At 41.8% G+C, this 23,924-nt stretch overlaps 1 protein-coding gene across 7 annotated transcripts in view; it reads left to right on the plus strand.

Annotated features, from left to right (window-relative positions):
• The window catches only part of RAI14 (retinoic acid induced 14), a 144,502-nt gene that overhangs the window by 102,130 nt on the left and 18,448 nt on the right, over positions 1–23,924 (plus strand). For all 7 annotated transcript variants that reach the window (XM_060634451.3, XM_078444777.2, XM_060634453.3 and 4 more), the window contains 6 exons: positions 5,596–5,684; positions 15,704–15,768; positions 19,555–19,612; positions 20,345–20,415; positions 22,923–23,029; positions 23,719–23,897. In XM_060634451.3, the coding sequence (XP_060490434.2) occupies positions 5,596–5,684; positions 15,704–15,768; positions 19,555–19,612; positions 20,345–20,415; positions 22,923–23,029; positions 23,719–23,897 (569 nt within the window). The remainder of the gene's footprint in view (positions 1–5,595; positions 5,685–15,703; positions 15,769–19,554; positions 19,613–20,344; positions 20,416–22,922; positions 23,030–23,718; positions 23,898–23,924) is intronic.

Genomic DNA, 23,924 nt, shown 5'->3' on the forward strand with positions numbered 1-23,924 from the left:
ACACCACCAGCACAGCAACACCGATGCAATTTTCCCATCTTGCCCTTCTGTACAATGGCATTTACCCTACTCCTGATTAAGAGGTTTTTTTCTAGGCACAGGGAGGGGGCAGTGAGAGAAAGAAGACGCACTTTATCTTCCAGCAGCTTTCTCTCTGAGGACGATTAGCAAAATGACACGTCTCTTGTTGGTTGTTGTTCAAGTGTAAGGTAACCAGATCTTAGTGCTACCATTTATGTTAAGGAGATGGGTTGTTGGGGAGTTGCTGACAGTCATGTCATTGTCTGGTTTGTGCCTTATTTCTTCTGCATTTGTACAGCTTGCATAAAAACAAGACAAAGCTAGGGGTATCTGATAGCATGCAACTCTTGATCTTGAAGGTGTGAGTGCAAGCCCCATGTTGGGTGTAGAGATTACTTAAAAATAAATAAATAGAAGTTAAAAATTAAAAAAAAAAGAAAGCTAAATCAGTACACTGACCATTTTGGTTTTCTTTTATGTGGTTTGGTTTAGCATACTCGGGTTATAGATCCTTTGTCCCAAGTTAGGTAGTAAAGTGATTTTCGGACTAAAATTCTATGGCAATGACACATTAATAGATAAAAAATAGGTTATTTTAAGGAGTTAATCAGAGTGGTCAGTAGATAACAAAATACATGTCTTGATGGTTATTTTATATTTTCTCTTTCTAAATCCAAACCACAGACTTTTTTTTATAGTGCGTTAAAGAGTGGTATATATAGTTAGTAGATATGGATTGTATAGAGTACTGTACAATATACTATATATACAGAGAGAGTGTAGAATATAGCATGTGCTATTGAAGATTTTACTAGACCTTCTTTTACTTCCAGTTCACTACCAAGAACCTTGTTATTCCACAGGATGTGCACATAGAAACTTTGGAAGGCTTTCCCAATTTGAGAACACAGTTGTAGCAGGTACAACTGTATGTGCTCACATATGTTATGGATAGGGTATTGGTTATTCTTTCAAGACCAAATCCAGTTTAAAATCTGAATTTTAGCATTTCTTTATTGCATTGTGACTTATTCTAGACTGCGTGTGGCTCACATTTAAGTCCGTTGTTTTTCTGATCCTTTGAGAGGTGTATTCTTGTACCTTTTAAACTAATTCCTACTCTGGCCTAACATTATATCAGAAGCCCCATATCATATTCTGTGTAAGTTAAGTGATTTGGCACATTCTCCTGTCAAAACATTTTAGCCCAAATGCCCCAAACTCTTAAGTAAAGCTACTCAATTACATGTGAGGTGAAACATTTTTTTTAAAGCCTGAATTTGCCTGTATAAATATTTAATCAAATAATATCCAGAGGAACCTGACAGTTCGTCCTGTGGATGATCACACACAGAATACCCAACATTCAAGGTCCCAGTAGGAAACAGCACCCTCTGACAGGATAATTAATTACCCTCTAAGAAAGGAACTATTTACAAAATCGTGGTCAGATTTAAACCAGCAGGGTTGGGAAAGCAGCCCTGGGCCAATAGCAGTGGGATCTATTTCAACGTCCTTGTGCTCCCTGCCCCCCAACCTGCAAGGGCCTGGAGAGAGAGCAGTTACCAAAACCCAGACAGAGCTGCGACTGTAGCTTTAGGAGAACCGGCCCCCAGAGCTGTGAACTTCATGGAGGAAGTAGAGGAGAGCCATGACTGCCAGTGTGTGGCCTGGCAGGGGGAGAGTAGAGGGGATAATGCCCCGAACTCTTTCTTCTCCTCTTCCTGTCTCTTGTAGTGCCTCCCATTCATTGAACCCAACTAGAAGCCAACGGACGAGGCAGCCCATTGGATGCAGTCCATAAGAGATCTGCTTCCTGGGCCACTGACCCAGGGGATAAAGGTGGAGGGCAAATCTGGAGGGGCAAACAGATGATGCACAGCATTAGTAATTATTCCCTGCGAGCAAACTTACGTGTCATGTTTCTTGGCTTTGCTCTTGTTTCCTGGAAGTGCCTACTCAGAATAATGATACATAGTGGAGCTCCTTGTCTGTCTGGAAAAATGAATTAGAAACTTCGGGCTAAAATGGTCAACTCTTCCTTTTTCTGCTTTTCATGCTTTTATCCCCTTTCTTTGAGAAACATCTTGAAATCGTGATATATTTAATTGAATCACATCAATTAAGAAAGATTTTACTAGCTCAAAACATGAGATTATGCAGTGTAAAATTAGAAGCATGAATATCTTATATAAGCAGCTATCTATATAAGCAGCCATTTCTAGTTATTTGTACTTTGTTGATTTTATTTATAAGAGTGGTGAGTGCTTAAAGTTTATGTGAAATATATGAGGATAAAATTATGAATTGTGAAAAGACTCTTATTATTCTGTTTTCTCCGTAGGACACAATATTCTACAGGAGAATTAGTTGGAGAGTTCCTAGAATAGAAGGGAGAAAAATCACCCCCTGATCTAAACTGTAATGAGAGAGACAGGGTGAAACAAAGCCTCATACACACACACACACACACACACACACACACACACACACACAATTTATTAAAGCATATGCAGTGACACCATCATTAACTGGATCCCTCAATGAAATGTGTTACAGCCATCAATCATGTGTTGATTTGGGTTGATATAAGGGCTTTTGTTTTAAAAAACAGAAATGTCCAAAAAAGTTTCTATCCTAGGATTGCATTTTGAACCCACCTGCCTAACACGTCACTTTTCCTGCCTTGTTACAATTATTAACCTTCCAAATAATGATCCTAAAACCCTACAGCTCCCAAGTCATCCAGAGAATAGCATGTTGCATTCATTAGATTCCACCTATCAATGTACAGTAGTAGCTTGCAGTAATGCATCCTTGTCACATGTGTCTGCAATTTCAACCCCTGATAACTATAGTGTGCAATCCAGAGAAACTCCGAGAAGCCTCAGAGTAGAAAAAATATAAAAAACGTGGTGGGAGGTGGGAGGTTATAACTAGAAGGGACACATGGAGAGCTTTCTGGGGTACCAACAGGAGATGCGAGGAGAAGTTATGGGTCTCTGGCCAGGTTCTGTTTCCTTGTATGAAAATAAAATGGGCATGTTCCATTTATAAAAATTTAACAGCCCATACAATTGTGAAGTTTTCTTTTCATACGTTATACTTCAATCAAAAGCTATATAATCTACACATGTGTATGTTTGTGTGTGTGTGTGTGTGTGCGTGCGTGCGTGCATGCATTAATTACTTATCCCTGTACTTTTATCTTTTTTTTTTTTTACTTTTTTTTTTTTTTTAACGTTTATTAATTTTTTGAGACAGAGAGAAACAGAGCATGAACGGGGGAGGGTCAGAGAGAGAGGGAGACACAGAATCGGAAACAGGCTCCAGGCTCTGAGCTGTCAGCACAGAGCCCGACGCGGGGCTCGAACTCACGGACCGCGAGATCGTGACCTGAGCCGAAGTCGGACGCCCAACCGACAGAGCCACCCAGGCGCCCCCCTGTACTTTTATCTTAAACATAGGATATGGCTGTCTTCTTGTCCAGATAGTTTTGATTTAGTTCTTCCCTGGTCATAGTTGATGGCAGAGTAGACATCTTAGAAGCAGACACACAAACATTAAGAAAAGATAATATTAATGAATATTAGGTCTTAATAATCTGGGGCATTTAGATTAATAGCTTGAAAGCAGAGATCGATAATTGAGGCTCTTAGTGGTGACTTCATGTCTTCAAGGGCAATTAAATTATGTGACATACACTGTTCCTAATGCTGAAAAAGTTTTAGAGACATTCCAACAAGATCAGTTAAAATAAACCATTCACAGCTTAAATGCGAAGTTTACATAATGTAAATTCAGTGTGCCCAACAATGCTGAAAGCAGAGCTACGGTACTGCCTTTTAGGGAGGTTATTTCGGTCCTTGGTCCTTGTTGAGTTGTATTTAATCAGGAATTCCATTTAAACAAGTTACCACATTCCCAAGTCACTCCACATGATCCAGGTTTGACTGTAATGTGAAAACACCTACAAAGTAGATTTGGCTGTAAGGAAACATTACACGTAAATTGCTGCACAGGGGCAGAAGTAGTTTGTGTGATTAGAGCCAATCAAGCTAAAATAATAGAATGTTGTCAGAGGTGGAGGAAACATCAGATACCATCTGACTCAATCCTCGTAATTTACAGTGAAGGAAATGTAGGTTCAGAGAGGTTAAATTGACTTACTAAAGGTACGCGGGTAAAGTATGGCTGATTTGCAATCAAAACTGAAGTGTCCACATTTGCTGATCTGTCCACATTCACTGAGCCTCATCCTTCAGAGAAGAGGCGTGTGGTCAAGATGACTTGGGTTTTAATTGTGTAGCTCTTGGATTTGCTATTTGGGTGTGACCCTGGGCCCCAGTTATAGGTTCTTTCCTGGGAAAAAATACAACCTGGTTGTTCACTGACAGGTAAGATGCTGCATGGCAAGTAAGCTGAGAAAGTAACTCCCCAAAACAGAACTGGGGCAGGAGAAGAAATGGAAGGCTCATTAACCTCTCTCCATAGGAGGGAGCCCTTCCCAAGGTTCTTGGCCTTCTCACCCTCTGGGCCTGAATGCCCAGTGGAATTATGCTTTGCTTCTGCCTGTAGAAGTGCCCTTCACCCTTGGGATCTGCAAAGGGTGATTGGTATGGCATTTGGATGTTATCCCTTCATTTAATGGCAAGTCTATACATACCGAGCATGGTTGTTACGCCCAAGTGTCATTGAATACTGGAGCCTAATTGTGGGCTTTCTTTCATGTTGTTTGCACCTGCCTGGGCATAGACACCTGCCATATAATGGAGATAGTGATAGGACTCATCTTAAAGGCTGTTATAAGATTGAAAAGAGACGATGTATGCAAGTGGGTAGTAAGATGGTTGGCACACATTAGCCACTAACAAAAGTTGTGTCCAACTGCTGTTATTCAGCTACAGCACAACAATGGATTTGACATTAATCTTGTCCAAGAACTTTGGCCATCGTTTGACTCAGACAAGTTTCTCTTTATATAGAGTATTACTTGAAAATAATGGCTTTGCTGAAAGCACTAGACAACAGAAAAAAAGTTGAAAAATTACTTACTATTTAGGAATTGAATCTAGTTTGAGCTCTCTTGTTTCTTAAAGAGACAAATAAATAATGTAGTTGAATCTTTTTTTATTATTATTTTAGAGACAGCACAAAGGGGGAGAGAGAGACAGACCCTCAAGCAGGCTCCATGCTCAGCATGGAGCCCAATGCAAAGGCTTAGTCCCATGACCCAGGGACCATGACCAGAGCCAAAACCAAGAATCGGACTCTCAACCAACTGAGCCACCCAGGCACCCCATAAAGACCCCAAGCCTGGTTTTTAGGTTGGAAAACCTAAGATCTAGGTCCTGCTCTATTACTTAATAAAAAGTGTCAATGAGCGAATTATCAGACCACTTTGAGCCTCAGTTTCTTCATCTTTAAAATGAGATTGATAATAATATCTACTCCCTAGGTGGTTGTGGAGCTCAGGTGAGAGAAAATGTACATGAGGAGGCAAAACAAAACATTGTTGGAGATGAACTCCAAAGAGTGGAAATCTTAAGGCAATTGTGTTTACCTCTTTTCCAGCTTTCATCTTGCTGCTACAAAAGGGCATGTGGAATGCCTCAGGGTCATGGTTACACATGGCGTGGATGTGACTGCCCAAGATACTGCCGGTACGTGGTCTTTATCTCTTAAGTGAACAGGCCAGCACAAGAGTAGGTATCACAAAGATGAGACATATTCATTGTGGGGAATTTCCGATCTACAGACACGCCAAAAGAAGAACATAGAATCACCTCTAATGACTAGTTCTGACATGGTTTCATCATTTGTGCCAAGTATTTTCCTCTTCTATGTGCTCAACTAGAAACTGTATGCTTCTTATCCTCCATTTTAAAATATTATTTTTAAGGTTACATGTATGGACCAAGCAGTATTTTTGTTTTTATGCATCATAGCATGAGATGATAAATGCAGTGAATTGTGGTGTTGTTTTTTTTTAATGTTTATTTTAGAGAGAGCACACATGTGACTTGGGAGAGGAGCAGAGACAGAGAGGGAGAGAGAGAATCCCAAGCAGGCTCTGCACTAATAGCTAATAGCACAGAGCCTGATGCAGGGCTCATCCTGACAAACTCGTGAGATCACGACCCAAGCCAAAATCAAGAGTCAGATGCTTAACCGACTGATCCACCCAGATGCCCCAATGCAATGAGTTGTTCAGGAGCTCATTTTGTTAGCTAACTGAGATGTGCTGTGTGAGAGAAGCTGTGATCCTCATCTGGACCAGCTGCCCGTGGTCCTCACCCCTTACTGTGCTTTAGTGCATCTGAGTCACTTAGGAACTGGGGAAAGGTAAGGCTGGGAGAGAAAAAAGAAGAAAGAAAAGAATAAAGAGCACACACACACACACACACACACACCCCACACCCCACACCCCACACCCCACACCCCACACACATATATACCCATGCTCTATCCTCTGAGATTCAGATTCCATTGTCTGAAGGTTGCCAGTGACCGGTATTTTTATTAAGTAATTCTAATGTGAAGCCAATGTTGATAAATGATGAACAAAGCAAATGGAGAGAAAGTGTAGTCCTATCTTTTGTGAACATTGTTCTACAGGAAGGAGCCCACAGGATCTCCAGCCCAGGGTTCTGCCCCTGCCGGTCATACCAAAGGATCAAAGCAACTACTGATGGCTTTTCATTTCTCTGTTGTACTTAAAAATCTATGCCTTCTAACAGGGTTTTGTTAGTTTTTACTGGAATATGAAATCAGTCTATTTTCATAGTCTTTATCTAGACCACGCATTAATTCATAATGGATCCCTTTTATTCCTCCCAGTACCCTGGCGACCTGAGAGTAGTCTTCTTGGAGGGGGGAGGTCAGTCAGGTATTGTGAGAGTGCTCTTATTACTCAAAATATGGTTGGAACACTTTGTTTCAGAATTATTTTCAAAAAATCTATGGCATTATTATTACTATTATTTTTTTTTAATCTCAGGGGAATTTTATCCTTTGACAATAGATTTGTTTTTTTTAGGATAGGCCAAAAGCCACTTGAAGTCAAGTCAGGTAAATGAGGTATCAAACTGGTGAGACCATTTTTGTCAAAAATAGGGAGTGATTGGGGCGCCTGGGTGGCGCAGTCGGTTAAGCGTCCGACTTCAGCCAGGTCACGATCTCGCAGTCCGTGAGTTCGAGCCCCGTGTCAGGCTCTGGGCTGATGGCTCGGAGCCTGGAGCCTGTTTCCGATTCTGTGTCTCCCTCTCTCTCTGCCCCTCCCCCGTTCATGCTCTGTCTCTCTCTGTCCCAAAAATAAATTAAAAAAAAAAAAAAAATAGGGAGTGATTAAAGTAACGGAATGATTTTCCTGAGCAGTACCACAGAAAGTTCCAAAAAAAATACTTTGAGAAATGGCAATACCAGTGGAAAAATGGTTTCCTTAAGTGACTATCTTAAAGGAAATACTAATTTATGTTGCACTAGTTAAAGTGATCTTTAATCCCAAAACCTATTTTGTTTGTTTATTGGTTTTTTTTAATTTTAAAAAATATTTATATTTGAGAGAGCACAAGTCGGGGAGGGGTAGAGAGAGACAGAGACAGAATCTGAAGCAGGCTCCAGGCTCTGAGCTATCACCTCAGAGCCCGATGCATGGCTCAAACTGACAAACCGTTAGATCGTGACCTGAGCTGAAGTCAGATGCTTAACTGACTGAGCCACCCAGGCGCCCCTGTTTGTTTATTGTTATTACCTTAAAAGTCATGCCACACACACACAAGGGCAGTACGATTAGGTAAAGTACCCTTGATGAGAAATATGTTTTCTTCAGTAGATGGGGTTTCCTCTCTAAGAAAATCCTAATCTAAAGGAATTAGCTTAAAGTAAATAAATTGGAACTACAATACAGATTCGTTTCATTATATTTGATGTTAAGAAATAGATCAGCCAGGAGTGTCATTATTTCTAGTGTAACCAAATGTCTCTTCCCCTCTATGTTTTTGTTATAGGGAAAAATATGTTTCTCTAATGCTCGTTGTAAAAAATTAGGGAAATACAGAAAACTACAAAGAAGTTAACCGGTGCCTCTACTCCTAACAAGAGAAGTTTTACTCTTTTGCTATATTTCCTTCCAAATTTTTCCTGGCACATTTTTACATAGTTGAGATCACATTATATAATAAACTCTACATGCTTGTCTTTTTTTTTTTTTTTTTAAGTCCACCAGTATCATTTCTAACACTTAAAGCTCTTAAGATTTTTGTGCCATATAACACATTGGGTAGAGTCTGTGTTTCCTACCAGAGCCCTAACTCCTGACACCAGAGCCTGGTAAAGTGTCGGGCCTTGAGGCCCGGACACCCCAGTGTGGTGCCAACTTGCTAGCCGACTGAGACGAGGAGGGGACACTGCAGATTACTCCAGCCTGCTTCTCTGCACCTGGCAGTGGGAACTGCCACAGTCCATCCTTTTTTTTTTTTTTAAATGTTTATTTTTGAGAGAGAGAGAGAGAGAGAGAGAGACAAGGAGTGTGAGCAGGGAGGGGCAGAGAGAGAGGGAGACACAGAATCCGAAACGGGCTCCAGGCTCTGAGCTGTCAGCACAGAGCCCGACGCGGGGGTCGAGCCCACAAGCTGTGAGATCATGACCTGAGCCGCAGTCGGACACCCAACCGACTAAGCCACCCAGGCGCCCCCATCTGGTTTTTTTAATGTTTATTTACTTTTGAGAGGGAGAGTGTAGCGGGGGAAGGGCAGAGAGAGGGGGACAGAGGATCTGAAGTAGGCTCCACGCTCAACAGAGAGCCGATGTGGGGTTTGAACTCCTGAACCGCAAGATCATGACCTGAACTGAAGTCGGCCACTCACCTGACTGAACCACCCAGGCACCCCTCCATTTAAAATGTATATATGTATGTATATATATAAATTGGTGGACTCCACGGCATTTATGGGCCCAGAACATTGTCCAAATGTACGATGAGTTGAAAATGTCTCAGAGCCACCAGTCACTTCCCTCCCTGCTAACATTTTCAGCAATGAGGGTACACTGTGGTCTCTGGACTGATTGTTTTCCTTTTGTCTGAATGAGGCGCCAACTTCTCATGATTTCTTAAAAGCGTGCAAAGAGAATGTAGGAACGAAGGAAGAGGCTTCAAGGAAAATGTGCATGGAAATGTTGATTATGTTATCTAGACCAGTGCTTCTCAGGCTCTTTCCCATCACCCACCCCTTTCTTCTTCTCTCAAGAAAGCAGAGCAGAATCCATCAGTCACCATGCCTCACCTTAATGTGATCATCATTAGTCCAAAACATTTTTTATGGTGGTTAAGGGATGAATTAAATGGCTCAGCTCTTAGAGGTGTTGTCTTTTCAATAAACCTACTTAAATATTGACACGCTGTTACTGAGGAACGGTCCTCTTCAAAAATCACTGACAACTGGTACAAAAATCTGTGACCATAAATCTTACTACCCTGTAGAATTTTCAGAAAAACAAAAACAAAGCCTGCTTTCAAAATATACACTGACCCTTTTTATTAGTTGTATCCACCAAGCATATAGGATGGTCAAATCGGTATAATTTCCCACTTTTTAAACTGGGGACTAGATATAAGTTATAAAAGCAGAGCGTTTTTAACATTTATTTTTTAACAACTATCTTTCCCTATGAAATATTTGGAAGTCTGACCAGAGAATTTTTATGGCTGCTTTACAAGCAACTTATGAGCAAAGCACTGTCAGAGGATAGGGCCTTGGTATAATTTCAATACGACAACAATCACATCATTTTCGATGGTCTTTGAGGCTTCCACAAGACGGTCAGTGTGGGCATCTCCACACCCAGTTCACAGTGAGAGCTCGCTGCGTTTGGCTCCTCGATTATCATGATTATTGCTACTTTACCCACATCACCTTATCACCTTTATTATCTTTTACACATGAGGCTTTTGAAAAGGTTTCACATCTTTATTTATTGTTTTTTAATTTTTCTTAATGTTTACTTTTGAGAGAGAGAGAATATGAGCGGGGGAGGGGCAGAGGGAGGGAGGCACAGAAACTGAAGCAGGCTCCAGGCTCTGAGCTGTCAGAGCCCAGTGCGGGGCTTAAACCCACGAACTGTGAGATCATGACCTGAGCTGAAGTCCAGGGCTTAACCGACTGAGCCACCCAGACACCCCTATTATTATTATTATTATTATTATTATTATTATTATTATTTTATTTATTTTTTTTTACAATCACCAAGCCAACCGCTCTCGTTGTACAAATCAGAAGAAGAAAGCCCAAAGACTGGTAGAAGCTCATAACAGGTTTTTGGTTTTGGGGGTTTCCCCCTTCCTTAATCGCCTGTTTGCCAGGCAATACCAATATATAGTGGTCACATGGGAAAGTTGGCTTCTAAGCTCGCTGTGTCATCTCTGAACTGGACCTACGTTATTTGTCTAACATCCTTTCATTGTTTTGTTTGCTCTTGTTCCTCACTGATGTAAGAATTGGCATTTCTGGCTGCTTTTTTAGAAAACACTCCTCCCAGACAAATAGTAAAATTGACTTCTAGGCTTTTTTTTTTTTTTTTTTTTGGACGGTGGGGAGTGGTGGTGCCTGCATTTAGCACCCTGGAGTATGAGACAGGATTAAACAGAAGCATTAACGGAAGATTGAAGAAGACCAAAGAATCTTCTGTTTTTACCAATATGCTTCTACGAAGCATTGGCTTTCACACACCCTTGATTAGTGAGTGTATACATTTGATGCAATGTGACAGGATACCATAATAAAAGTGGCTTCAACAAATAGAATTTTCTGTCAGTTGGAAGTCCCAAATTGGTATGGCAGCTCGGCTCCACACCGTGAGGGATTCAGACTCCGCCATCCAGGGTGTTGCTGTGGTCCTAATAGCCCAAGATGGCTTCCCTGGGATCTGCATCTCAGCAGCAGCCAGGGGCAGGGCAAGTATGGCCCACGAGTGGGCCTCACAGCACAGAGTGGGATCTGTGGCCACACTGAGCCTTATGGGAAGCTGGGAATTCTGGGCAGCAATTTGTCCAGTTAAAAATACTGAAGGTTTTGCTGTAGAAGCAAGTAGAAACAGACATTGGAGGAGAAATGTGCACTTTGTATTTCACACCCATTTTTTTTTTAATTTTTTTTTTAACGTTTATTTATTTTTGACACAGAGAGAGACAGAGCATGAATGGGGGAGGGGCAGAGAGAGAGGGAGACACAGAATCGGAAGCAGGCTCCAGGCTCTGAGCCATCAGCCCAGAGCCCGACGCGGGGCTCGAACTCATGGACCGTGAGATTGTGACCTGAGCTGAAGTCAGAGGCTTAACCGACTGAGCCACCCAGGCACCCCTCACACCCATTTTTTAAATTTTCTCTCATCCCTTTGCACACTTAACCTTCCTAATACAACATCTTTTCTCATAGAAGAGGGTCTTAGGAGAGCGAGAACTGAGGTACGGAAACATCATAATGCATAGTCCTCAGAACGGAATGCTTGAGAACCCTGACTTTTCTCTCTGCGGTTTCCAAGGACTGGTTTAGTTTTTGTTTGGATTTCAAGGTGGACTTCCATTCCATTATGCCCCCTAATCCCACTCGAATTTGATGCCATGTAAAGATATGAAAGGTAATATTCATCTTAAAACTCAGACACTTTGACAATGGGTCATTTAAACTGTAAATTATAGCCAATAAAATGTATTTCCTATTTTCATTTGGGATAAAGAAAAACAAAACGATTGTATGAGTTTCGCACTTGCTCTTGACTCGTGTATAAGCAAGAAGGGTCAGCCATATGCAATGATCAGCATAACGTGGGTGTGAAAATATTTCAGGTGATACACACACATGCAAAAAAAGCCTTTTAATTCCTTATAGAACACTATACACATATATACTGGGGAGACTAAGGGTAATTCCATAACTATTTAGTAGTTACAGTAGTGGTTACTAATACGTCTTTAATTCTTGGGTCTTCTCCTGGGGTTCTAACAAGGTAAACAGACTTGTGCCTCAGTGATGAAAATTTGATGAAAAGAAAATGAGGATTACTAAGGATAATGGTGTTTAAATATGTTTAAAGTTGTAAATAAGAACCAAATTTATACTTCTATTGTTTAAATATAGTCAGCATTCTGAAACTCTGATTTCTAAGAAAATGTTTTAAATCTTATGTAGTTGAATGTTATTTAATTCTCTTTATTTTTCTAAATGCTTTTATATTTTGATCTAAAACTGCAATTTTTTCAGACTTCACCCTTTGGTATTTGTTAGCCCTGTATGTGTCTTCTGACTTGTTTTCAGATTTTTTCACATATACTTGAAGAGTACATCAGTAATTCCTCTATTAAATTAGCTAATTCTTCTCCATTTTCTCCAGTGATCTTAAAGAATTGAATAAATGGTTATTGTCTGAGGTAGTTTGGGGGGAAGTGTTCCATGGCTAGAATGTCTGGGCATCCTTTTTATTTTTTATTTTTATTTTTTTAAAGTAACCTCAAGTAAGGCTTGAACTCATGATGCCAAGATCAAGAGTCACATGCTCTACTGACTGAGCCAGCCAGGCACCCCTGAGCCATCCTTTTTAGACTCCCTTTCTTTTTTTTTTTAAAGCTTTTTCTAATGTTTTTTTTTTTTTTATAGTTGATTTATTTATCTTGAGAGAGAGAGAGCGCACACGCATGCAAACTTGAGTAGGAGAGGGTCAGAGACAGAATCCCAAGCAGGCTCCACACAGTCAGCGTGGAGCCCACGAGGGGCTCTAACTCAGGAACCATGAGATCATGACCTGAGCCGACCTCAGATGCCTAACGGACTGAGCCACCCAGGTGCCCCTAGACTCCCTTTCAACAATAGGTTTCTTACACTACCTGTTATAGCCCACAACCCTTGACATAAATAACACTGGTCTTTTTACTCACAGGCAAAGTTCTGCTGGAATGCACTTGAATTAGGGTTGCCATGTTATTTGAATTGTTTCCTGATATTCCAGACAGATCCATAGCTGAATAGGGGCCAGACTTATGCACTGTCTCATTACACTGAGATTCTGCCACTAATACAATGTATTCTATCCAGAAAATTTTTGCTTTTGGAAAGAGAATTTTGTGTTAACATTAACAGGAAGAGACATCTCACTTCGGTGTAATGTCCAGGGCATGACACATTATTTGGGTTTTGAGAACGTTTTAATTGAAAATACTGTTGTGCTCCTGGTTCAGGAAAACATAGCTCAGGGCCAGGGAATAAAAGAATTGTGTTTCTTTAGAAACATGGCACTTACTTCCAGGTATGAGTAGAACACTTGGAATGAAATGAAACCCTACTGTTTATTTTCTGCTGGGTTGTTTAAATCTCCCTACCATCTCGTCTTTGGAGAATTGTGTCTTTTTCCAATGGGTGCTCTTTACTCTAGAACCGCTTTTGTCCACAGCAGAGACAAAAAGCTAATGCACTGTGTACATGACATAAACAGTCTTCTACTTACAATCAGGATGGCTTCCAAAAGTTCATCTGCAAGGCATTTGTTTAAAACTGAAAACGTGTTTGTCCTTAGAAACACTGGTACAGATGATGCTTGGGGGCCGGGCTAGCGCACCAAAGCCTATTTAATGCATCCTGTAACCGAACTGATACTATTATGCATTATACATCCTGGAAAGAGGAGGGTCTCAGGAAGTTAAAGGAGGAAGGAGAAGAGATTTGTCTTCCTACTTCCAAGGGCCTTAGTTCCGACCTTCCTCATCCTCATCCGTTTGGGAGGGGTTCCTGCCTCTGTGTTCTGCTTCACCTAAACAACCCCCCTCACGCATACCCTTAAAATCCTTCAGTGCAGCTGGTCTCAGAAAAGAAGGAATCTGATCTTTTGACCTTACACATGCTTTTGTGCAGCTTACTGTGATCCTAAAATCCTCTAATTTTTAAATATGGTCTTTCCTAGCTGTATGATTCTCTAATAATTAAAGATTCCCAGTGCATGTTACAGATTGAAGACTATTTGAAAAAGGAGAAATGATATTTGGAGACTGGACCACCATATGAAAGAAATTGTTTCTGTAAGCCAGTGGTTCTCAACTGGGGTGATTTTGCCCCCAGGGGATATTTGGCAATGTCTGGAGACATTTCTGATCATCACAAATGGACATGTAAAGGGTAGAGGCCAGAGGTACTGCTTAATAACCTAAAATGCATAGGACAACCCCCCTTCTCTCAACATACACACACAGACACACACACTCACGGCTTAAAATGTCAATAGCACCGAGACTGAAACCATGCTTGAAGCATGTCCCAAAGTATGGGTTGTTTATAGGTATGACATTCGGCACATCTCGGCCGAAAAGTTTGGGAAATGGAGGATTTAAGAGTTTACCATGTGCTCTGGGTTGGCTGGCAGGGGCAGCTTTGGTCCTCTGCCCCTAAACCTTCTCCCCAGACCTTTGAAATGAGCATACCCTCTAATTGAAATTAACAAGTGTATAGTAAGAGCCTATGATGCATCATCAGTGCTGGACTAGGGACACAGCAGGGAATGAGACAGAACTTCCTGTCCTCAGTGAGTTCATATTCTAGTGGGGAAAGAAAAACGAGCTCCATAAATTGTGTGTGTGTGTGTGTGTGTGTGTGTGTGTGTGTGTGTGTGTATTGTGTAGAGTGGGGTGGGGTGGAAAGGAGTGTGGGAAGGTGCTCAGTGCTATGAAGAGCAGGAATGAAGCAGGGATTGAAGATTAAAAGGGCGGCAGAGGAATGGGAATTTTAAAAGGGGAGGTCAGGGCAGACCTCATTCACAAGGCACTCTTTCAGTTGCCTCTGAGGTGAGAGAGCAAGCTGTGTGGTGATCCTGGAGGAGGAGAATCCAGGCTAAGCGCAGGGTCCAGCGAGGTGGTGAGGGGCCTCAGATGGGAGCCTCCTGGACTGGTAGCCATACCTTCTGCCCAGAAGCTGCCCCCAAGCCCCTCTTCCTTAGAAATTCTCTAGGCCCGTTAGGCTGTGGAGAGAGTTGGGTACAGCACTAGGATTTCCTAAAGCTGACTGCTGAAACATCAGAGTGCTTTATGTTAGGGTCATATTCTCTGAAGGGAACGTAAAGAAATGTGACTTTAGTAGTGTATTATTGTTTTTACCACTCTTTTCCTTCTTCCACATAAGGACTTTGAATATCTGAAAAGTCCAGGTAGTTTCCGTGCAGGGGCTGGAGGACATTTGGAGGAGAGGGAAATGAAAAGCCAAAACTAGGGATTTAAGTGATGGGTGTTTAGGATGTTCTCAGCTGGCATACAGGTGGCCTTTCCTGGGTTCCTGGGCCTGTGGTAGTCGTAGCCTGGTGTGGCTGGGGTGGATGCAGGACGTTTGGCATGCGTGGGGACCGCTGAAAGCAGAACTGAGCTGTGTATCATGAGTCACCTGCCAGCTTTTAGCTCAGAGTTTAATAGCACCCCAAGAGAACGGCACTTGGAGTAGACCCTGAATATTATGCAGTGGGCAGGATGCTCTGTGTCCTCTGCTCGTTTGTCACACTGAACTTTACAGATAAGAAGATGAGACCTTACCAAGAGTAACAATTCTGCCTTTGTTGGAGAACAGTTTATTTCCTCATAGTTGTCTTTGTTACAGAGATAAGAAAGGGATTTAAAATGTGTGGCCTCTTTTTCCAAGATTTTTTTTAATCCATTTAGGACACAGTGCCTTGCACCTCGCAGCCAAGAACAGCCACCACGAATGCATCAGGAAGCTCCTTCAGGTAAAATGGAACAACTTAAAATTATAAATTTTTAAAATTATGTCATCTTTTAAACTTAACAGTAACTGTATCTGTGAAAGAATAACACACACACACACACACACACACACACTCCCTTAAATACCATCCCAGAACCTGGGTTTCCTAAGAAGCATCACAATTTAAATGACAGCCAAGGAAAAGATTATTTCCATAGCAATTGCACTGATAGGGAAGAAGATCCTCATCAGAATTTGGAGTGTCTTCCTGGGATCCAGCCTTTTTCTTGCCTTTATTCAGCAACTTGCGTCCTTTTCTGAGAGACTTGTACCCTTTACATAATCAGTTTAAAAACTGTTTTTCATGCGATTGGAGATCCTTGCAATATAGGATCTCCAGTATCCTAATAGCCTTTCTTTCAGTCATTGGTAGAACACAACTCTTTTTGAGAAACAAAATTTCAACCTTTATTTCCTTGTGTGTAACTTTAAATGTGCCTTTAGTTCTTAGTTTTTTGCCGAGGTTCTTGGTTTTATTCCCCTTTATAATGTGAAGCCAGCTCCCTGGTTTGATAACCTTGCCAGTTTATAATGATCGCTTAGGGGGACGACATCTGTAAATCTTGAAAGACGAATATTTAATGAAAGCCCAGTAGCGGTCCATACTGTAACATCCAGCCATTGCCAGTCAGCGTGCAAGCTGGTTGTTTTCAGGAACAGCACAGAGCCATAAAATATGTGTTTGGAGTGCTATCTCTTCTGTTGAGCTGTTGTCTCAGCCTTCACAGGCACTGTGTGGGACCCAGCATCTTGCTTTAATTTGGCTCTGCGATTCTAATGCAGAAATGTGGTCACATTCTTCAACTTGTCCTGCTCTGTTGGTCACACAGCTTCTTGTCTTGCGTTATGTGACGCAAGCTGCCACCAGTGCCAGGAATGCAAACCTTAAGAGGCCTTTGAAGTGAAATTCAAGAAAAATAGATCAACATCTGTGATTATTATTATTATTATTATTATTATTATTATGAGGCTCCTCTCTGAGAACAATTAAAGTAGAACTTCCCTGCTTTCTCTGAGGCCCGGCACCTTGAATAAATGACAATCCTGGACTTGCCCAAGTGCACTGCCTCCATACCCTTGGTCTTGCCTTAATTTTTTTTAACTTATTTGTATCTTAAATCTCTGTTCTCATTCTGGCTTGGCTATCCAGGCTTTGCATCTGGCTCTGATTTTCAGGAAGAATGAACTTGACAGGCTGGAAATCCTCATGGGCAAGGACCAGATATTCTAGCCTCTAATGTAATTTTATATCTGGTTATGCAAATGGATTGGTTTTTCTCTGGAATCTTTGAAGCCTTTAAACACTTCCTTGTGCTATTCTAAAATTAGGCCAAAGCATGGTAAGTCGTAACTTGATCTCCGTTCCTCTTACCACTGAAGGGCAGACAGACATTTCACTCTTAACATTGCCTGTTCTTGCCTCTAACTTGCAGACTTGCTGTTCTTCTTTCTGAATAGTTGTTAAAACCTGAGGCTTTGAATTTTTTTTAATGTTTATTTATTTCTGAGACAGAGCATGAGCAGGAGAGGGGCAGAGAGAGAGGGAGACAGAATCCGAAGCAGGCTGCAGGCTCTGAGCTGTCAGCACAGAGCCCGACGCGAGGCTCGAACTCACAAACCTTGAGATCGTGACCTGAGCTAAAGTCAGTCGCTCAACCTACTGAGCCACCCAGGCGCTCCTAAAACCTTGAGGCTCTGATGTTCTCCTAATGGGTCACTTTCCTTGGGTCCTGGACCTTTCCAGCCAGTTCTTCCCTTCTGTCTTGGCATCCTCTGCCCTCTGTGATATGACCCTTGTTGCCTCCCGCCCTCCCTCACTCTCTGCACTGGATCCTTTCTCTGAGCTCTCTAGGCCTTTGCTTTTACTATCTGTCTGCTGGAGATTCTTCTCTTCTCCAGTGGCTACCGTTTTAAAGTTTGCCTCCTCAAGGCAGTGAGCGCAAACAGACCCTTGTGAGATTGTTCAAATTCAAATGAACTCTCCTCTTCCCCTGATAGCCCACTAGTCCCCCCCCCCCCCCACTTTTAACAAGTGCCTCCTGGACACCATGCCCTGTGTCAGGCATTGAGTATATTTTCACGAGCAGAACATCCCTTATCCTGATGAAGCTTGCAATCTTGTAAACAAGTCCCCAAATGCATGTTACAAATTGCACCACATCAAGAAGAAAACTGACCAAGTACTGAGAGAGCTGGGTGTGGGGTGAACAATCAGGGAAGGGATCATGGAGGAGGTGATATTTAAGCCGAGAACTTAGGAAAGAGCCAAGGGGAAAGCATTCCAAGCAGACAGAAGAGCAAGTACAGAGGGCCTCGGATAGGAAAGGCACTGGTCAGGGAGGAAAGAAAGCCTGGGGCCGAGTGAGCATGGAGGAGAAAGAAGGGCATGGAGTGCAGGCCTGTGTGTCATGGCAGGCCGTAAGTCCTCTGAGCACAGCATGGAACTGTGGAGGGCTTTTAAGGAAGGACTGGTATTCACAGTTTTAAAAGATCAGTCTAGTTGTATAGAGAATAGAGGCGAGAGCAGAGCTGTGGAGCCCGCCAGGAGGCTGCCCCAGCTGTCTGCATGAGAAGATGCTGGCCTAGACTGGGTGGTGTAATGGGGAAAGAAAGAGTAGACCAGGTATGTTTAGGTCGCAGAATTGGCAGGACATGGTGGTGAATTAGATGGCGGAAGAGGAGGAGGAGAAGAAGTTAAAGGTGACTCAGTGGAACTTTAGGACGGTTGCATTTGAGGTGCTTACATCAGAGCAGAAATGTGAAATAGGCAGTGGGTTATCAAGCCAGGCGCTCGGAGATGACGTTGCGTACAGCTGAGAACATATGCTCTAGCCCAGCGCATCTGGGTTTGAATCCTGGCTCTGCCATGTCCTGTGACTTGAGCAAATTATCACCTTCGCTGTATCTCAGTTTCCCCATCAGAAGATGGGAGTGATAATAGTGTGTAGCATTATCAGGAGCCTTAAAACAATGAAGAGTGCCCAGTGCGTAATAGCTAATATGTACTTAGGTTTGTTATTGCGAAGGTACACATTTGAGTCTTTAGCCTTTAGATGACATTTCAAGCTACGGGCATGAATGAGATTACCAAGAAGGAGAGCACCGAGGAACCTCAACATTCTGTGTTTGGCTCACGGAGGGGGAGTGGCCAGAGCAGTAGTGGGAACACCAGGCTAGTATGGGCTCTAGGAGCTAAGTGGAAGGACTGTTTGGAGAAGGGGGTGGATTGCGGTAAGAGGAGGACACAGATGTTTGTTATCGTGGGAAACACAAAGGTTACTGGTGACTGTGGGGCCATCTCTGTGGAGTCTGGAGAACAGCACACAACTGCAGTGGGTTTGGAAACGAGTGGGAAGCAAGGCAGCATGGATCGCATGTGGGCAGTTCTTTACAGGAACTTGGTTTTGTGAAGGGGGACTAGAGAATTAGGCAGGAAATGTGGGGGGAAAGACGGGACCAAGATGAGAACGCCTGGAGCGCATCTGTCAGCTGCCAGTGATGGGATGCTAGTGTGAGAGGGAGGACAGGACGGCCAGCGCAGCAAAGAGGTGACCTTTTGCCTGGGTCCCGATTACTTGGAGAGGAGCTCCCCTCCCCATAGGAGACTGTAGGTCCTGGAGCACAGCAATTGGGGCCTATTCATATTTATTCTCTTCCTGATAAGACACATCACAACCTTGCAGGAAAAGGATGAACTCAACAGAGCGGAATGTTTATTATGTGTATTTATTTATTTTTTGTCTTCTAGTCAAAATGCCCAGCCGGAAGTGTGGACAGCTCTGGGAAAACAGCTTTACATTATGCAGGTGACTTTCATTCTCTTACTGATCCTTCTGCCATAAGAAATACTCAGTTGTCCTTTTCCTCTTTCAAGCCATTTTCTTTACCATTTTATTTCTGAGGCTGTTGTCTGTCATCATTCCTGGAATTTCTGTCTCCCTCAGTTTGCAAAATGTGTAGAGTTTTATCAAGGAACACATCTAAAATTCATCAGTTGCCTGCCAAACTGTAAAGATTGCCATGGTTATTATATTTTAATTAATGTAAGTTTCTTGTTTAAGCTAAGAGATTTTCATAAGCATTTAGAGATTTCATGTAATATGTGATACAGATTTTTTTGATTTGGGGATCAAAAGAAACTCCCATTTTATTTCTCAGTGTTCTGTTTTACTATCTTGTCATTATCTGTCACACGGCTCCCAAGTAACAAAACGTCAACACCGAGCTCAGGGAGTGATGAGATTTATAAATTTCTATTAGTGCTAGCTGGAGCAAAGCTAAGTCCTACAAAATGCCAAACCAAATATTTGCACAAAGGCAACTGGCAGACAGTGGCTCTAGGTCTGGAAATTAACACTGAAATGTAACACTAATTCGGAGCACCTTACTTAACCTTCGGGATACGACTTCTCTTCAGTGCAGCTAGTATAACATAGCAAACTGGGTGGAACACGAACTTCTCTGTCCTGGGTGCGTGTGATGCCCCTGCTGGTGAGAGCTCCTGTGTGACGGGCTGTGTCTTTGTTTCCTTCCCTCAGCGGCACAGGGCTGCCTTCAAGCTGTGCAGGCTCTTTGCGAGCACAAAAGCCCCATAAACCTCAAGGATTTGGTAAGTATCCGGTGGCTGCTAGATGTGGAGATGCACACTGGTGTCTAGAGCGCTGTGGGCTACCTCTGCAAGTCACTAAGACGTTTAGAGACCTCAGCATTTGGCGAAAGTCTAATGCGTTTCAACCTGGATCCTCTTCTGCAAAACGGATCCAAGTATTATCTCTATTGTTCTCTGAATTTAATGACACATTGAGAAGACATTTTGGGACATGCACTTCCTGATGTGTATATTTGTTTCTCAGGTCATCTGCCATCAACCTAAATGTATTAATAAGGCTTAATTTCTTGACTTTTAGAAGAAATAAGTCTAAATAGAAGTTCTGTCATTTCTGTTAACTTCCCGTGTATCATCTTGGGTACTCCTGGTTAGGATTTCCCAACTCTGAAAACCACTTCTAGCCTGTTTAACCTTGCTGGGCTACTCTGAGAATAAATTTACATGCCAGTCACTCCTGACTGCAAGTTTAAATGTCCTGCCATAGCATAGAAATTATATGCTATGCATGCATTATATGCTACGCATGCAATATACCTAATGGGAATATTGTTATGTGAGTGTATAGAATTGTAGATAAATTCCTACTCCCTGAATCTCAGTACTTCATAACCAGAAAGTATTATAACTTCGCAGAGATAATTTTTTAGAAATGTGTCTGAAATTCTATTTTAAACGGAGACTTAATCTTTAAGCAGCAATTGTATTTTTCAAAATAATTGGACATATTGTAATTTATTTTTTTCCTTTGCCTACTTGAATACATCTACCTTAAAAGTTACTATCAACTGCATTTGGGAGGTATGATCCAAGGAATAAGCAGAATACAAGCTTCTCTTGAAGCTTTTGTATCATTTGAGTTAGGACCCCTTCACCCTAAGATTGTGGAAATAGTCACCTATGTATTCTTCTAGTATTTTTTCACTTTTTTTTCTGTTGTAATGTTTACATTCTTCATCACCTTACATGGTTTGTATATGAGTTGGGATCTCATTTTCTTATTTTACTTTATTTTACTTTATTTTTATTTTTATTCCAGTGTAATAAACGTACAGTGTTATATTAGCTTCAGGTATATAACATAGTGATTCAACATCATTTAAAAAAATTTTTTTAATGTTTATTTATTTTTGAGAGGGAGCAAGACAGAGCATGAGCAGGGGAGGGGCAGAGAGAGAGGGAGACACAGTATCCAAAGCAGGCTCCAGACCCCGAGCTGTCAGCACAAAGCCTGATGCAGGGCTTGAGCTCATGAACCACGAGATCATGACCTGAGCTGAAGTCAGATGCTTAACTGAATGATCCACCCAGGTGCCCCTCTACAGCACTTTTTTAAAGGATTGCCAATTGTCATATTAAATGATTCTTTCCATTGATCTTTATCTAGTCATGTGCCAAGAATAGGCAAACTCTTAATGTTCCATTCTGGTACTTGTAAGGTTATGAAAGCATGTACTTTGCAAGGGAATAGTAGAATGGATGGTAGGATGCGTGTAGTTTGCTTGGAAGAAGCTGCTTGGAGGGCAGCGGACCTACTGCTGCCCTGTGGAAACAAGTCCTCCTGTTCTTCAAAGCCATCCCCCGGTAAACATGATATGCTTGCCTGGAGCCTTTACATACTTGATGTTCCACTCTCTGTCATGTCGCTGCCAGACTGAGGGATGGTCACTGAAGGGAAAAAGCAGCCCATGAGGCTGAGGTTCCTGAGAAAAAGCTAACAGTCAGTGCAATTCCTTAAGAAGAGGTCTGTTGAACTACTAGGTGTTTATCCAAAGGATACAAAAGTGCTGATTGGAAGGGGCACATGCACCCCAATGTTTATAGCAGCATTATCAACAGTAGCCAAATTATGGAAAGAGCCTAAATGCCCATCGACTGATGAATGGATAAAGAAGATTGGTGTGTGTGTGTGTGTGTGTGTGTGTGTGTGTGTGTGTGTGTAATGGAATATTACTCGGTGATCAAAAAGAATGAAACCTTGCCATTTGCAGCAACATGGATGGAGCTAGAGTGTGTTATGCTGAGAGAAGTAAGTCAGAGAGAGACAAGTATGATATGATTTCATTCATGTGGAATTTAAGAAACACAACAGATGAACATAGGGGAAGGGAAGGAAAAATAAGATAGAAACAGAGAGGCAAACCATAAGAAACTCTCTTAAATACAGAGAACAGTCTGAGGGGTGCTGGAGGGGAGGCAGGTGGGGGGATGGGCTAAGTGGGTGATGGGCATTAAGGAGGGCACTTGTTGGGGGTGAGCACTGGGTGTTATATGGAAGTGATGAATCACTGGTTTCTCCTGAAACCAATACTACACTGTATGTTAATTAACTTGAATTTAAATTAAAAAAAAAAAATGCTGTGCTGAGAGGTCATGGCAGCCCTATCGGGACACAAACTGTCATGGTGGCAGGACAGTTCAGGAATAAAATGTACAAAGAACAAGGCAATTCTGTATGCAATTCTGGCATTTAGGATCGTAGTTAAAATCAATCTACATTTGTCTCCTAGGATGGGAATATACCACTGCTTCTTGCAGTACAAAGTGGCCACAGTGAGGTCTGTCACTTTCTCCTGGATCATGGAGCAGACGTAAATTCCAGGGACAAAAATGGAAGGTACCACCAAAGTAGAAATCATGGGATTTCAGTGATATCTACATTCTGGGAGCCTCAAAATATTACAGCTATATTTTAGATCATTTGTAATAAAGTGTTTTTAATTTTTTCATTTTCTGCCTTTTTTTTTTTTTTAAAGTTAGCCCTATACCCACCATGGGGCTCGAACTCATGCCTCTGAGATCAGGAGTCACACGCTCTACTGACTGAGCCGGCCAGACGCCCCTTCTGCCTCTTTTGATAATCAAGAACCTGTTTGACGTAAAAAAAATTTCCCCTAGACCTCTGTGATGAGATTATTAAATACTGAAGTGACTAGGCCATTTCCGATGGCTTTTCATGCAAAATTAAACATATTGGCTGCTTTTAAAAATAGTCCTAATGATGTATAGGTACTTTAAAATGCTTGAGGTGAAAGGTGCCATCATATTATGATTGGTGCCAATCATATTAAATTCCATCATATTTAGAAGATTATGTCTATATTATTTGACCTTATATGGTTTAATGTTTTGATTTAATCTGAAGTTAAAAAAACACCCCTAGTTTCTTCTCACTAACAGTCCATTAAGTGTATATATTTAACTGTACTTCATCTTTCTTTCCTTGTTTTCAGGATAAGTGATTTCTCAGAAAAGTGTTTCCCCATTTTGGTTGTATTAATTTGGTATCTCCTTTTTTTTCTTTAGAACTGCTCTCATGCTAGCCTGTGAGATCAGCAGCTCTAATATTGTGGAAGCCTTAATTAAAAAGGGTGCAGACCTAAACCTTGTAGATTCTCTTGGACACAATGCCTTACATTATTCCAAACTCTCAGAAAATGCAGGAATTCAAAGCCTTCTATTATCAAAAATCTCTCAGGATTCTGGTATGTGAAAGAAAATAGTCAGTGTTG

This window comes from Panthera onca, chromosome A1 (genome assembly GCF_046562875.1).
Source record: "Panthera onca isolate mPanOnc1 chromosome A1, mPanOnc1 haplotype 2, whole genome shotgun sequence".
Classification (NCBI taxonomy): Eukaryota; Metazoa; Chordata; class Mammalia; order Carnivora; family Felidae; genus Panthera; species Panthera onca.